The following is a 14,056-nucleotide window of genomic DNA, read 5'->3' as shown; positions in this document are numbered from 1 at the left end:
CCAGTCTCCAGTGAGCTACCTCTTTCTCCCCCCTTTTTTCCAGACCCATCCCTGGAAGGCATGTGTGGCACTGAGCATGCTCAGCTGGGGGAAGATGGGCAGCGGCCGCCGCGGTGCACTTCAACTACCTCATCTCAGTCTGAGCCTTCAGAGCAGCTTAGGCACCAAGGCAAGAACCTAGCATCCGAGGACCCCAAAAAGAAGCGAGCTCAGAAGCCCTCTCACATGAGAAGAAACATACGGTGAGCTGTGTTCTGGGTAAGGAGAATGGGAGAGAGTATTACTAGTAGTTATAACTAGTAGTAGTTATATCTAGTAGAAATTCTGGGCAAGAATTTCTCCATTTTCAATGGAGAAAAGTGTCCATCTCTGGACCATCATAAATAGTGCAGATGGCACATGCAGTGACACATGCCTACAGTACAGGCACTCAGGGTGCTGAGGCAAGAAAGTCATGAGTTCCAGACCAACTAGATTACATAAGGAAACCCCCAGCTCAACACAGCAGCAACCACTACAAAAACAAAAACAAAAACAAAAACAAAAACAAACCAAAACCCAGTAGTTCAGACCCAAAGGGCAGTTCAGACCCACTGTTAAGCGTGCGTGCATGCATGCGTGTGAGCGTGTGTGTGTGTGTGTGTGTGTGTGTGTGTGTGTGTGTAGCGTGTGAGCGTGTGAGCGTGTGTGCGTGTGTGTGTGTGTGTGTGTATGTGTGTGTGTGTGTGTGTGTGTGTGTAGGGGTGGCAGCACTTGACCATTGAGGCCTTGGGTGGTAGCTTGACGATGGTAGGGTCCTCAGACATTTCTTCTTTTATGTCTCAAGACATGAAGTTTAAAACGGATCAATAAACAATGAGCAACAGTAGAAAACTCCCATAAAGCTAAGTCATCGTTTCCTTGGAAGTCAATTTCAGATATTTGGAGACTGACCCAAGAGTGGGGCTTCTTCCTTGACCTAAAAGATAGCTAAATATAACTTTCTTAACTTTCTAAATTCTCAACAACCCTTCTTTCTGACAAATGACAACTGGACCTATAAGGGGAGATAAATAATATCATTTTCCCATTTGCTATGCTTTGTTGTTCTTCATTTGTTTGAGATAGGGTCTAACCCAGTAGCTCAGGCTACCCTGGAACTCACTATGTAGCACTAGCATTGAACATGTGGTAATCTTCGTACTGCAGTATGCCAAGTGCTAGAATTTCAAGTGTGGGCTACCAAGCTTGGCATTGTCCCACAGCTTTAAAAACATATGATGGGAACTTGAAAGTATTACTCTAAGCTTAGAAAATAATGATACAGAATCCCTATTACCCTATGTCTGCCTAGCAACTTTAACATGGTACGTGTACGTGTGCTTGTGCACACTCAAGTGTGTGCACACTCTTGTGCATACCCATGTGTTGTGTATTTATGGCATACTGCATGCACTAGAATGTGTGGAAGCCACAGTAAGACATCAAAATGTTTTCCTAAATTGCTTTTCACCTTATTGCTGCGAGATGGGATTTTCCATTGACTAGGACACTCATTTTGGCCAGAAACTCTTAGGATCAGCCTGTCACTGTCCCCAATAGTAGAGTATAAACATGCTCAGCCACTCCTGGCTTTGTACATGGATGCTGAGCATTTGAACTTGGGTTCTTATGTGTTAGAACAAGAAGTTCTTGTAACTACTGAGCTGTCTCTTCCTCCATCTAATAGCGACACACACACACACACTCTCTAGTGTAAACCACACTATTCTATTTAACTCTTGGTCTTTTAGTTTTTATTTGTGTGTATGGGGGTGTGTGGTCAGAGGAGGATGTTCAGTATCTTTCTTTCTTGCTTGCTTTCTGCATTATATTCTTGAGACAGAATCTCTTCCTGAACCTGAAGCTTGATGTTTTTCAAACAGCATAGGAGAAAAACTAGGCATTTGCTGACCAGCAAGCCCTAAGCAGCCCTGTCTTTGTCTTGTCCTGTCCTATCACACCTTGTGTCCACATTATGTGGCCATGCCCAGCTTTTTAGGTAGGCGCTGGAAATTCTCACTCAGGTCTCATGCATGCACAGCAGCTGCTCTCACCAACTGAGACAGCTCAGTCTTTTATATGCAGAGTCAGATTGGTAGGGCTGTCTGTGAGGAGAACAAATAATGAGTGAAGTACGGTACTGCAGAACTGTTTGAGCTTTACTCAAGTCTTTTTGGTTTGTTTGTTTTTTGTTTTAATTTCTTGTTTGTTTGGAGTGGCTTGATTTTTGAGACAGGGTCTCACTATGTAGCTCTGGCTGTCTTGGAACTCACTATGTTCCATGGTGTGGAACTGAGATCTACCTGTCTCTGCCTCCTGAGTGCTGAGATTAAAGGCTTGCACAACTATACCCAGCTACATTGCACAAATCTTAAGTTAATTGAAGGGACATCTCTTTTTAATGTTTAGAAAGCTACTCCGGGAGGATCAATTGGAGCCCGTTACCAAAGCAGCACAGCAGGAAGAATTGGAAAGAAGAAAGCGCCTGGAGCAGCAGAGGAAAGAGTATGCAGCTCCCATTCCTACTGTCCCTTTGGAGTTCCTACCTGGTAAGCAACCTTCTGTCAGAAATGAGCACGAGTTCCAGGAGAAAAGGCCCTTAGCTTGCAGAGTGGTCAGACAGGTCTGGGTTGTAGTCTAGCAGGAGCCCTGAAGGCCCGTTGCTTGTTGACAGCCCTCCCTAGTCAGAAGCACTATCATTTACAAAGTGGAAATAGATGGAAACACACTCAAGTTAATTTTATTGAGACTTTTTGTTTTCCCTATAGCTTTAGATCTTAGCATGCCAGGAGAACTTGAAGGGAGACTGGGAGGTCTTTTTAGCTTCCCTCTGCTTCTCTTCTCAGTGATCGTTCCCCCATTAAAGCAGAAAAGGAAGAAGGTGGTAAGCACTTGGAGAAATATGTTGGAGCTGAATGTGGCGAGTTTTATTTATTTTTTTTAATTTAACTTTAGTTGGTGTATGTATGTGTCTGTGTAGAGGCACATTTGTGAATCATGAGTAGAGGCCAGAGGACAACTTGGAAAAGTTGGCTCTCTTTCTCTATCCCGTGGGTCCTGGTGATTACACTCAGGTCTCCAGGCTTGGCAGCAAGAACTTTTACCTGCTGAACCACCTGGCCCTAAATGTGTTCACTTCTATCTTTCTTTTTCCAGAGGAAATTGTCTTACGAGCTAGTGATGGTCCCCAACTCCCTCCTCGGGTCTTAGCCCAGGAAGTCATTTGTTTGGACAGTAGCAGTGGCAGTGAAGATGAAAAAAGCAGTCGAGACGGTAAGGTCAGGCCAGAAGAGCCTCCATCTACTTCCTCCTGGTTAGTGGTCATCTTTACATTTAGCTCCCTCCATCCCTCCCTCCTTCCCTCTCTCCCTTTCTCCTTCCTTCTCTCTCTCCCTCCCTCACTTCTTCCCTTTCTCCCTCTCTTCTTTTTTAGTTGCTAGTGGTGGAGGTGTTGAGATCTTACACTGTAATCTAGCCTGGAACTCATAGTAATCCCCCTGTCTCTCAGCTATCCAAGTGTGGGATTCATTGTACCACCACAACTGACTTGGAAATACTTTTAAAAAATCCAGTCCTTGTTCATTTGGTTTGGAGTCTACCTCTAGCACATGTACCTGTGTTAACTTAGCTTACCTTGTCTCTGAAAGAAAGACACTTTAAAAACATTTGTAAGTAGTGGCAAGTTCTAGCTAACTGCCTGTCTCTTTCACGCTAACAAGCCACAGTACTCTGCTCCTTTGATTTTTTTTTTTTTTTCCCCCCCAACTCAGAGGTGATTGAATTGAGTTCTGGAGAGGAGGATACTCTGCACATTGTGGACAGCAGTGAGTCTGTCAGTGAGGAAGATGAGGAAGAAGAAAAGGGTGGCACCCATGTGAATGACGCCTTAAACCAGCATGACGCTCTTGGGCGGGTCCTTGTCAACCTGAATCACCCTCCAGAGGAGGAGAATGTCTTCCTGGCCCCACAGTTAGCAAGGGCTGTGAAACCTCATCAGGTATAGTCCACCTTGATCCTACTCTCGTTCTCTTTTTCCTTGCTGCAAACAATGCCTGCTTCAAACATCAGTTGATGTTTGAAGAGTCCTTTGAATATGAACATAGTGGGGAGAGAAAAGAGGTAAGCCTCGGGCTACCCTTGTCAAGTAAAATCACTGTAAGGACTGGAGTAAGGCCTGGCTGTTAAGCGCATACACTGCTCTTGCAGAGGACTCAGGTTTAGTCCCCAGTACTGGTGTAGTGGCTCTGTAACTCCAGTTCCAAAGCTTCTGGTGTCTCTTGACATCCAAGGGGTCCTGTATGCACATGGTGCATATACATACACACACATGCAATGAAATAAATACTAAAAATACCACTTACCACATCTTGGTTCTGATGAATCAATAAGGAAAATCTTGAGAGATAAAGATTGAAAAGACATATGAAAGTCAGACTTTAGGGAATTTCTGAAAATTGAGGACATAATAATTTGTATTGATCCAGTGCTTGGAAGTAGGGCCAGTGAGTGGACACCCACACAGTCAGAGATCGACTCAGTTTCAGAATTCCCCACAGTAAGAACTATTGGGTTACCTAGAGGAAGCACCCCCTCAAGTACAGAGCTTGATTGAAAGACCTTGTCAGGAGTTTGATACCAAAGACTCTCTAACTCCTATGGAATCTTATATAAGGTCAGTGCTATTTTGTGTATCACCAAGATGACTGTCACCAGACAGAGTGACAAACTTCTGTAGACCCGTCAGGTATAGGGAAATCTGCATCTTCACTCATATCAACATCTGACATAAATACATGCTTACTTACCATTCCCAAGTGAGTAAAGCTGTGTAGTCCTGATCTCTGGTAATGTTTCTAATATTCATATGGTTTGTTTCTTGTCAGATTGGTGGGATCCGGTTCTTATATGATAACCTAGTGGAGTCCTTAGAAAGGTTTAAGACCAGTAGTGGCTTTGGCTGTATCCTAGCCCATAGCATGGGTCTGGGGAAAACTCTGCAAGTGATCTCCTTCATTGATGTCCTTTTCCGCCATACGCCAGCCAAAACAGTCCTTGCCATTGTGCCGGTAAGAGTTCTTAACTCACCCATCTGAACATCTGTGGGTACCTAAAAACTTGTTGAGTTCAACTTTGTGTGTGTGTGTGTGTGTGTGTGTGTGTGTGTCTGTCTGTCTGTCTGTCTGTGTCTGTGTGTATGTTTGTGTGTGTGTGTTGGGGGTGAGGGGCAGTTTTATTAAATGTTTAAAGTGATGATGACCTGAATTCAAGTCTGACAATCTGCATAGTGGCAGGAGAGTAGAGGACTGGTTCCCACAGGTTGTCTTCTGACCTCCACATGTACATACACAGAGTAAATAAAATATTTTTAAAAAGAGAGAGAAAGAAAAAGCCAACTCTTCTGGGCTGTCATAGGTGAACACTCTTCAGAATTGGTTGGCAGAGTTCAACATGTGGCTCCCGGCTCCTGAAGCCCTCCCAGCCGACAGCAAGCCTGAAGAAATCCAGCCTCGGTTCTTTAAAGTTCATATCTTGAATGATGAACACAAGTAGGTGGCCTACCTGTCCTCTCTGTCTGTCTCTCTGTCTTTGCAGATTTGATTTCTTGATGTTTCTCTATCCCTGTTCTTGCTCACCCCTCACCCCAGCACATACAGTTGCTCAGTACAGTCAGATTTATGCAGCCTGGGAAGAGTGAAGTTTCTCACTTCTGTCATGAAACGTCTGCAGCCTAGACACATTTTCTGGTGCATATTGCTTTTAATATTGTCTAATCTGGCCTACAGCTGTATCACTGAGTAGGGAAAAAGCCTACCCATCCCAGCATGACACAGTGAACCCATCAAAGTCTGGAGACTGAGTGACCCAGCAGGTGGTGATCCCTGCTCTGCTTTGTCAGGTTCTAGTTAGTGCTCAGGTGTGAGTAGAGGTACTGCCGAGGGGCTTTGCTTCTCCATTGTCTTTGCCCTTGTACTTTAGTGTTTTCCTTTGTTTTATCACTGAATCCTGGTCAGATAAAAGGTGGAATGTTACCTTTCTTGCCATGGCTTGTGTTTACTATGGGAATTACCCAAAATGCTTTCTGGAATGTTGTCTTGTGGGTATATGTGCAAAGGCTTAGCATTTCCTCTTGCCCTCTTCCATAGAACTACTGATTCTCATTGTTTAGCCTTCATCAACGATCCAGTCCAGTATAAAGTAGTATTCCTGGGCTACTAGAAAAGTTCTTGGTTAGCTAATCTACCTTGTGCTTGCTGCCAAATGAAATCTCTGCCAAAAAGCATTCCAGATATAAATCAATGCAGCTTTGATTAAAAAAAAAATCTTACTGATTAGCAGCTGAAACAATATTTCTTTTCTGTTTTCCTTTTTTAAAAATGAAAAGCCAACTTTATAGAACAGTTTATAACTCATACAGTTCTCCCTTTTGCAGGACAGTGGCATCCCGTGCTAAAGTGACGGCTGATTGGGTTTCAGAGGGTGGAGTGCTGCTGATGGGGTATGAAATGTACAGACTGCTCACTCTGAAGAAGTCCTTAGCCACAAGTAGACCGAAAAAAAACAAGAAACGCTCTCACCCCGTCATCATTGATCTGGATGAAGAAGACAGGCAGCAGGAGTTCCGGAGAGGTGGGTGGCTCTTTCTGGGAATGCTCCTAGAGATGGCAGGGCGGAAGAGGCCACGAGTACCAGTTAGGTTTGAAATGGATTGTTAACATAAACCAGCTAGGTGGGTGGAACAACCTTCAGTACCTTTCAGAAAGGATTGCATTTTCTAGAAGCCACACCTGGGCTCAGAGGACACTCCCTGGCTTTGTGTCCATGGAAAGTAACTGCTGCCATTACCAATTCATAGAGATATTGTGAGAAAACATAAGTTGTTTTCTTATAAGGACTGGGCATGATGGTATATACATTTAAATCTCAGCACTTGGGAGGCAGAGGAAGGCAGATCTCTGTGTGTCTGAGGCCATCTCTTTTTACATAGTAAGTTCTAGGTCATCCAGGGCTACATGGTGAGACTCGGTCTCAAAACAAAACAAAACAAACAAAAAAATCTTCTAAAGCTAATATAAGGACAGAAGAGTAATGATATTTGTGAATTTATAAAAAGGAATAATCTCAGGTGACCATTCATAGTTTTCTTCTATCTTTAGAAAAACAAAACAAAACAATATTTAGGGCTCTCGAGATGGCTCAGCAGTTAAGACCTCGTGTTGCTCTTCTAGAGGACCCAGTTTTTCCCAGCACTTACATGATGGTTCACAACTGTCTATAACTCAAGTTTCAGGAGATCCAGTGCCACCTTCTGATGCCTTCAGGCACCAAGTATGCACATGGTGTACAAACAGACATATGTACATACAAACACCTACACAAATAAAATGAATAATCTAAATGAATATTCACACACACACACACACAGTATGAAATGGTATGAAATTTGAGGATTTCATACAATGTATTTTAGTCATTCTCACCCTCCTCCAACTCCCCCCAGACCCTCCCTCTCTACCCTTACCTCCCTACCCCTATCCCTGCAACTCAAATTCAATTCATGTTGTTCTTGGGAGTGCCTATGGTGGACCCTCCAGAGGTGACATCATTAAAGAAAACTGACTGACCCTCTCCCAGCAGCTCCCAAATACCAGTAGCACCCAAGCTAATGTTGGGAGTCCTGCCCACCTGTCCTCCTCTGTGCTGAGATTTCACCTGGCTTGACCTTGCCTTGTTTTTTGCATGCTGTCACATTAACTGTGAGTCCCTGTGTTCGCTGCTCTCTTGTGTCCAGAAAACAGATTTCTTAAAGTTATTTACCATCTCTGCCTCTTAACAATCTTTCTACCCTCTCTTCCACAAAGATCCCTGGGGGTGGGGGAAGAAGATGTACATTTTATTTATAGCTGAACACACTACAGTTTTTCACTCTGCATGTTGACCTATTGTGGGTCTCTGTGTCAATTGCCCTCTGCAAGAAGGTTCTCTGGTGAGGAATGAGAGATGTACTGACCGATGGGTACCCATTCTGTTTGTTTTGTTTTGTTTTCTTTTTTTCTTTTTTCCTCTTTCTTTTTCTTCGTTTTTTCTTTTTTTTCTTCGAGACTGGGTTTCTCTGTGTAGCCCTGGCTGTCCTGGAACTCACTCTGTAGACCAGGCTGGCCTCGAACTCAGAAATCTGCCTACCTCTGCCTCCCAAGTGCTGGGATTAAGGGCATGCACCACCACTGCCTGGCTCTCATTCTGTTTTTTTAAGGAGCCTTTGTTCATTGAAAGCTTTTAAGGATTTAGAAACCATTCATTTTTATAAGTCTTCATTCTGTGGTATGTCTGTCCTGGGTTTGCTTCTATGGAAGGGGGAACGTGCCATTTACAGTGACTGGTGAGTGACTGTGAGACCTTGTCCTTAACCAGCTCCTGTCAGCCAGCCTTCAGAAGGACCCAAAATGCTGGATGACAAGAAAGAGTCCACTGTGTTGTCTAAGTTATTCCTATAGGTTTTATCCAGACATATTTTTAATACTACACTCACAATTTGTGCAGGATCTCCTACCCCAAGTCCCTGTCCTCCAATTGATTTAAATCCCAGGATTGCAAGTAATTTTTATTTTAGCTTGGAAAAGAAAATTTTAAAATGAATAAGTAAAGTAAGTAAAGGAATGGGGATAAGAGGATATTAATGCAAGAGTCAGTGGCTAGGTTGGCATCACACAGAATGTGCAGGGATTATCTGGTTGCTCTCCTTTTGTCAATGGGGGCTGACTCTTGCTCCCTTTTTGTCAATGGGGGCTGACTCTTGCTTCCCTTTTGTAATGGGGGCTGACTCTTGCTCCCCTGCCTCCTTCATTTCTTCTGTCTCTTCCAGGGCTCTCCCCTACTTCTCATGTTATTGACTAAGAGCAGGCCCTCTCACCCTCTGACTCCGGATCCTCTTCCCTCCTTAGAGTTTGAGAAGGCCTTATGCCGCCCTGGTCCTGATGTGGTGATCTGTGACGAGGGACACCGCATCAAAAATTGCCAAGCCAGCACCTCACAAGCTCTGAAGAACATACGTTCTCGTCGGCGGGTAGTGCTGACTGGCTACCCTCTACAGAACAACCTCATTGAGTACTGGTGCATGGTGGACTTTGTGCGCCCAGATTTCCTTGGTACTCGTCAGGAGTTTAGCAACATGTTTGAACGGCCTATTCTAAACGGACAGTGTATTGACAGCACACCTCAGGATGTCCGCCTCATGCGCTACCGGAGCCATGTTTTGCACAGCCTTCTGGAGGGCTTTGTGCAGAGGTGAGGCCTTGTTTTCTTGAATCCTTCTATGGGTGGTAGGCATGCCAAAGCTCTTATGAAGGGGAAATATTACCACGAGAGGATTCTTCTTAGTGAAGCAGCAATAAAACTGAATGACTAGCAAGCAGATGGTGGATGAACTGTTTATTGTCTTGGGAAGTTTAGCCTATAAGCTCTTCACTCAAAAGGTGTCTTTGTTGAATGTGATGGAATATGTCTTCTAGCACTCAAGAATCTGAGGCCAGTGAACTCAGGCTAGTGTCATCTAAATTCTGCTGAATCTGATAAAAGAATAAATATGATTCTAGAATATTGCTTTACCAGTTGTAGCGTCTTATTTGAAGTGGTGTAGGCTGACCTAAAGCAGCTCTTCATTTCCTCCTTGTAAGATGGCAAATGTGGAAAAGCTCAGAGAGGCATCCCCAAATTTGAGCAAGAACCTAGAGTTCCTTAGGCCTTCCCTTTGGAGTTATCCCATTAGCTGTGACTCGGGACAGGGTCACTTTGTACTATCCTGCTCCAACACAAGGATACATTGCATGTCAAGAAATTTCCAGAAAATGGTGTGGCAAGAGTGTAAGGCCTTGTTTATATCCTCAACTGATCCTGGCCACAGTTCCTGGCTGTGCTTCCTATAGGCCATTTCTGATCTCTGTAGGAGAGGCCACACTGTGTTGAAGATTCACCTCCCTGCCAAAGAAGAGAATGTGATCCTGGTGCGGCTTTCTCAGATCCAGCGAGATTTGTACACACAATTCATGGACCGTTTCCGGGATTGTGGTAGCAGTGGCTGGTTGGGGCTGAATCCTCTGAAGGCTTTCTGTGTATGCTGCAAGGTGAGTGGAGCCCTCAGGGAATGGGTGGAAAGTAAGGGTGCACATAAGTCCTGGGGCAGGATCCTCGTGGGAACTCTGGATGAAGGAAGACTAAAGCCTCCTGGGCTGTCCCCATTCACAGCACTGGAATATCCTATGGGGCTCCAAACAAGACATGCTGATCGAATGCCACAGAACTTCTTAGGGTGCTTCCTTTCTGTGTTGAACCCCAGAAACCATCCTTTCTTACTGACTTTTTGTCTTAGAAAGAAGGGTGATAGAGGACCATTGTGGGATGGAGGGTTCACTGCTATGTGACTGAGGCCAGGCCTATTGGCATATGCCTGTAATGCTAACATTCAGGAAGCTGAGGTAGGGTGTAGTGATTTGGGACAGCTTGAGCTCCATAGGGAGACTCTGCCTCCAAAAAGTAGAAAACAGAAAAAGTTATACAAAGTACCCTTTGTCTGGTCTGTGTTTAATAGGTAGAGATCTTTCTCATTCCTGGTATTGATTCAATTTTTTTGTTTCTGGGTGTATTCTTTTTTTTTGAAACAGGGTTTCTCTGTGTAGCCCTGGCTGTCCTGGAACTTACTCTGTAGACCAGGCTGGCCTCGAACTCAGAAATCCTCCTGCCTCTGCCTCCCAAATGCTGGGATTAAAGGTGTATGCAACCACTGCCTGGCCTCTGGGTATATTTTTAGAACATCTGTTAGATATTGTTCACAATTCACCACTACTTCAGTAAATTGGCTGAAGATACATCTCTGGGATCAGGTGGGGTTTCTAAAGTCATTCACCCATTCATTCATTCATTCATTCATTCATTCATCCATCCACCTATCTATTCATTTAGATTCTTATTCTATAGTTCAGAGTGTCTTGGAACTCAAATCCTCTTGCCTCAGCCTCTGGAATGTGGGGATTACTGGTGCGTGCCACCACACCTGGCAGTAGATGAAATTTTAAAATATCTCTTTTGTCTTTGGAAACAGAGTTCTTCCACATTGTCTTGACTGGCCTTAAACTCTTGGCAATCCTCTTGCCTCGGCCTTTCAAGTACCATGATACATGGCTTTCAGAATACTGCTTTTGTAGCCACTGTCCTGACCAGAGCCACAAATCAAAAGCAAAAGCGTTCTTTAGACAGTGTTCTGGGCTATGGTGCCCTTCCTTCTTTCTTCTTTGCCAAGAATCTCAGCTTTTCCTAGGAGTTGTTCCTGAAATTACACCCGGTTGGTTATGTATCAGTCAGAAATCTTTGTTTCATGGGCAGGGGTTCATTTTGTTTTGTATAGTACTTGAATGGAGCCACACAATGAAAACAAAGCATTCTTTCCCTGTTTGAGTTAAGAATGACATGCTAGTGACACAGCCCTGTTGATTACACACCAAATGCAATGGCACTTCCTGTTCATGTGTCATAGTCATCCAAGCTAGCCATGGAATACAAGCTCCTTGACTAGGAAAGATATATTTAGGGCTATATTAATTTTGGGTATGCAGTGTGATCTGTAGCAGCTGTTTGAGCTTGTCTCCATACTCCTTGGGACACCCTTGGGATGTTCTCTGCTCTGTACATTTCCTTTGTTTAACTTTAGATCTGGAACCATCCTGATGTGCTGTATGAAGCCCTTCAGAAGGAAAGCCTAGCCAACGAGCAGGATCTAGATGTGGAAGAACTTGGCTCAGCGGGGACCAGTGCCCGCTGCCCACCACACGGCCCAAAAGTCAAGGGAGAAGATAGTGCCTTGCCTTCCTCAATGGCAGAAGCAACCAACAGCAAGTTCCTACAGGGAGTTGGCTTTAACCCTTTCCAGGAACGGGGCAATAACATTGTTACATATGAATGGGTGAGTCAAGCAGAGCCCTCAGTAGCCATTGCTGCTTCTGAGGAGAAATGGTGATGACCAGCCTGGGGAGAGGATAGTTTATACACTCACTGCACCGAGGGGCCTACCTGTGCAAAGAGCCCTAAAGGTAGTTAGCAGGCCACTGCCTTATAGGAGAGAACCTTATTTCTCCACCCAGCCTTGGGTCTATCCTAATCTTCCTTGCTTTTCTTTTGCAGGCCAAGGAGCTTCTGACTGATTATCAGACAGGCGTCCTGGAGAATTCTCCGAAGATGGTCCTTCTTTTCCACCTGATCGAAGAAAGTGTGAAGCTGGGGGACAAGATCCTTGTATTTAGGTAAGAAGATGCTTGATATCCGTAGGAAGGATGAGTGCAGTGTCTATAGAGAGATCAAGCGTCATACGTGCCCTTTGAGTGCAGCGTCTATAGAGAGGCCATCAAGTGTCATACGTGCCCTTTGAGTGCAGCGTCTATAGAGAGGCCATCAAGTGTCATACGTGCCCTTTGCCTTTCCAGGGCTCCGTAACCAAGCACTTGTAGTTAGGGTTTTCTTAAATCCCAACACCTAGCCCAGGTTCTTTCGCTCGCACACAGAAAAGATTTAAAACTACATATTGACATTGGAGATCATATTCTGGATATTCTAGTTAGTCCTTCAGACTGTGGCTAGCTTTTTTATTTATTTATTTTTAGCATTTATCTATATATTTACTTTGTTTATTTATATTTAATTTTTAAATTTTATTTTACTTTACTTTAAATTTGTGGTGCTAGGAGTTAAACTGGGACCTCATTTAAAGTAGACAAGCACTCTAGGCTTGGCAGAAAATACCTTTATGTGCTAGGTGTCTTGTCAGCCCTCTTTAGGTTTTGAGACAGGATTTCAATAGCCAGCCTGGTTTGAATGCCTCACTCTTCTACCTACATTTGCCAGATAGTAGGATTAAAGGTTTAGGCTACCACCCTTGGCATTACTTTTTAAAAGTTTGAGACAGAGTTTCATTAAGTTGTCTGGGCTGATGTTGAATTTACTCTAAAGTCTACGCTGGCCTTAAATTTGTATTCCTCTTGCTTCAGCCTTCCACAAAGGTGAGATTACCAAGCCCAACTAGGTACACTTTAAAAACAAAAAACAAAACAACAACAACAAAAAAAACCCACTTTGAGTCTTGTAAAAAGAAATACAAAGAATAAAGAGTATTTATTTGTAGTCAGCCAGTTGTGGTGACCTTTAATCCTAATACTTGGGAGACATATACAGGTGGATATCTGTGAGTTCTAGGACAGCTTGGTCTACACAGTGAGGTCTAGCACAACCAAGACTATGTAGAGAAACCCTGTCTCAAAACAACAAAATAAAACCAAACATGAAGCAAACAAAAACAAAAGAACCTATATGTGGGCTATAAAACCTAAAGTGGTTTCTGTTTTGCCCTTTATAGAGCATGTTTGCTGATCCTTCTTGCTCCTACTCTGCCCTTTTTAAAACAAGGTTTTACATATAAGGCCAAGTTAGGGATTTGATTTTTTTGCCAGGGTCACTCTGTCTGATTATATGCAAGGAAACAGGCATAAAGTAGATTGCTTTTGGCTATATTATACCCCAAGGACCCTGGTTTGGGAGTGTCAGGTGAGGGCTTCCACATGTGACAGTTGGTAGTGATTCAAGCTTTTCATAATGCTTTTCTCTCTCTCTCTCTCTCTCTCTCTCTCTCTCTCTCTCTCTCTCTCTCTCTCTCTCAAATTTATTTATTTATTTTATGTGTATGGGTACACTATAGCTGTACTGATGGTTGTGAGCCATCATGTGGTTGCTAGGAATTTGAATTTAGGACCTCTGCTCTGGTCAACCCCACTTGCCCCCGCTTGCTCCTGCTCGTTCCCGCTCACTCCCATTTACTCCCTCTTATTCTCACTTGCTCCACCTTAAAGATTTATTTATTATTATATGTAAGTACACTGTAGCTGTCTTCAGATGCACCATCAGAGGGCATCAGCCCTCATTACGGATGGTTCTGAGCCACCATGTGGTTGCTGGGATTTGAACTCAGGACCTTTGGAAGAGCAGTCAGTGCTTTTAACTG

General features: G+C 43.8%; 1 protein-coding gene across 1 annotated transcript in view; it reads left to right on the top strand.

The window, feature by feature from the left end:
* The window catches only part of Rad54l2 (RAD54 like 2), a 93,498-nt gene that overhangs the window by 58,168 nt on the left and 21,274 nt on the right, over window positions 1–14,056 (top strand). Inside the window, exons 3-13 of the mRNA XM_031345963.1 lie at window positions 44–242; window positions 2,431–2,570; window positions 3,178–3,294; window positions 3,792–4,018; window positions 4,905–5,087; window positions 5,434–5,567; window positions 6,452–6,648; window positions 8,961–9,303; window positions 9,962–10,139; window positions 11,720–11,971; window positions 12,190–12,308. Coding sequence (XP_031201823.1) covers window positions 44–242; window positions 2,431–2,570; window positions 3,178–3,294; window positions 3,792–4,018; window positions 4,905–5,087; window positions 5,434–5,567; window positions 6,452–6,648; window positions 8,961–9,303; window positions 9,962–10,139; window positions 11,720–11,971; window positions 12,190–12,308 — 2,089 coding nt within the window. The remainder of the gene's footprint in view (window positions 1–43; window positions 243–2,430; window positions 2,571–3,177; window positions 3,295–3,791; window positions 4,019–4,904; window positions 5,088–5,433; window positions 5,568–6,451; window positions 6,649–8,960; window positions 9,304–9,961; window positions 10,140–11,719; window positions 11,972–12,189; window positions 12,309–14,056) is intronic.

This window comes from Mastomys coucha, unplaced genomic scaffold (genome assembly GCF_008632895.1).
Source record: "Mastomys coucha isolate ucsf_1 unplaced genomic scaffold, UCSF_Mcou_1 pScaffold23, whole genome shotgun sequence".
NCBI classification, from domain to species: Eukaryota; Metazoa; Chordata; class Mammalia; order Rodentia; family Muridae; genus Mastomys; species Mastomys coucha.
This window is presented reverse-complemented; position numbering and strand designations above follow the sequence as displayed.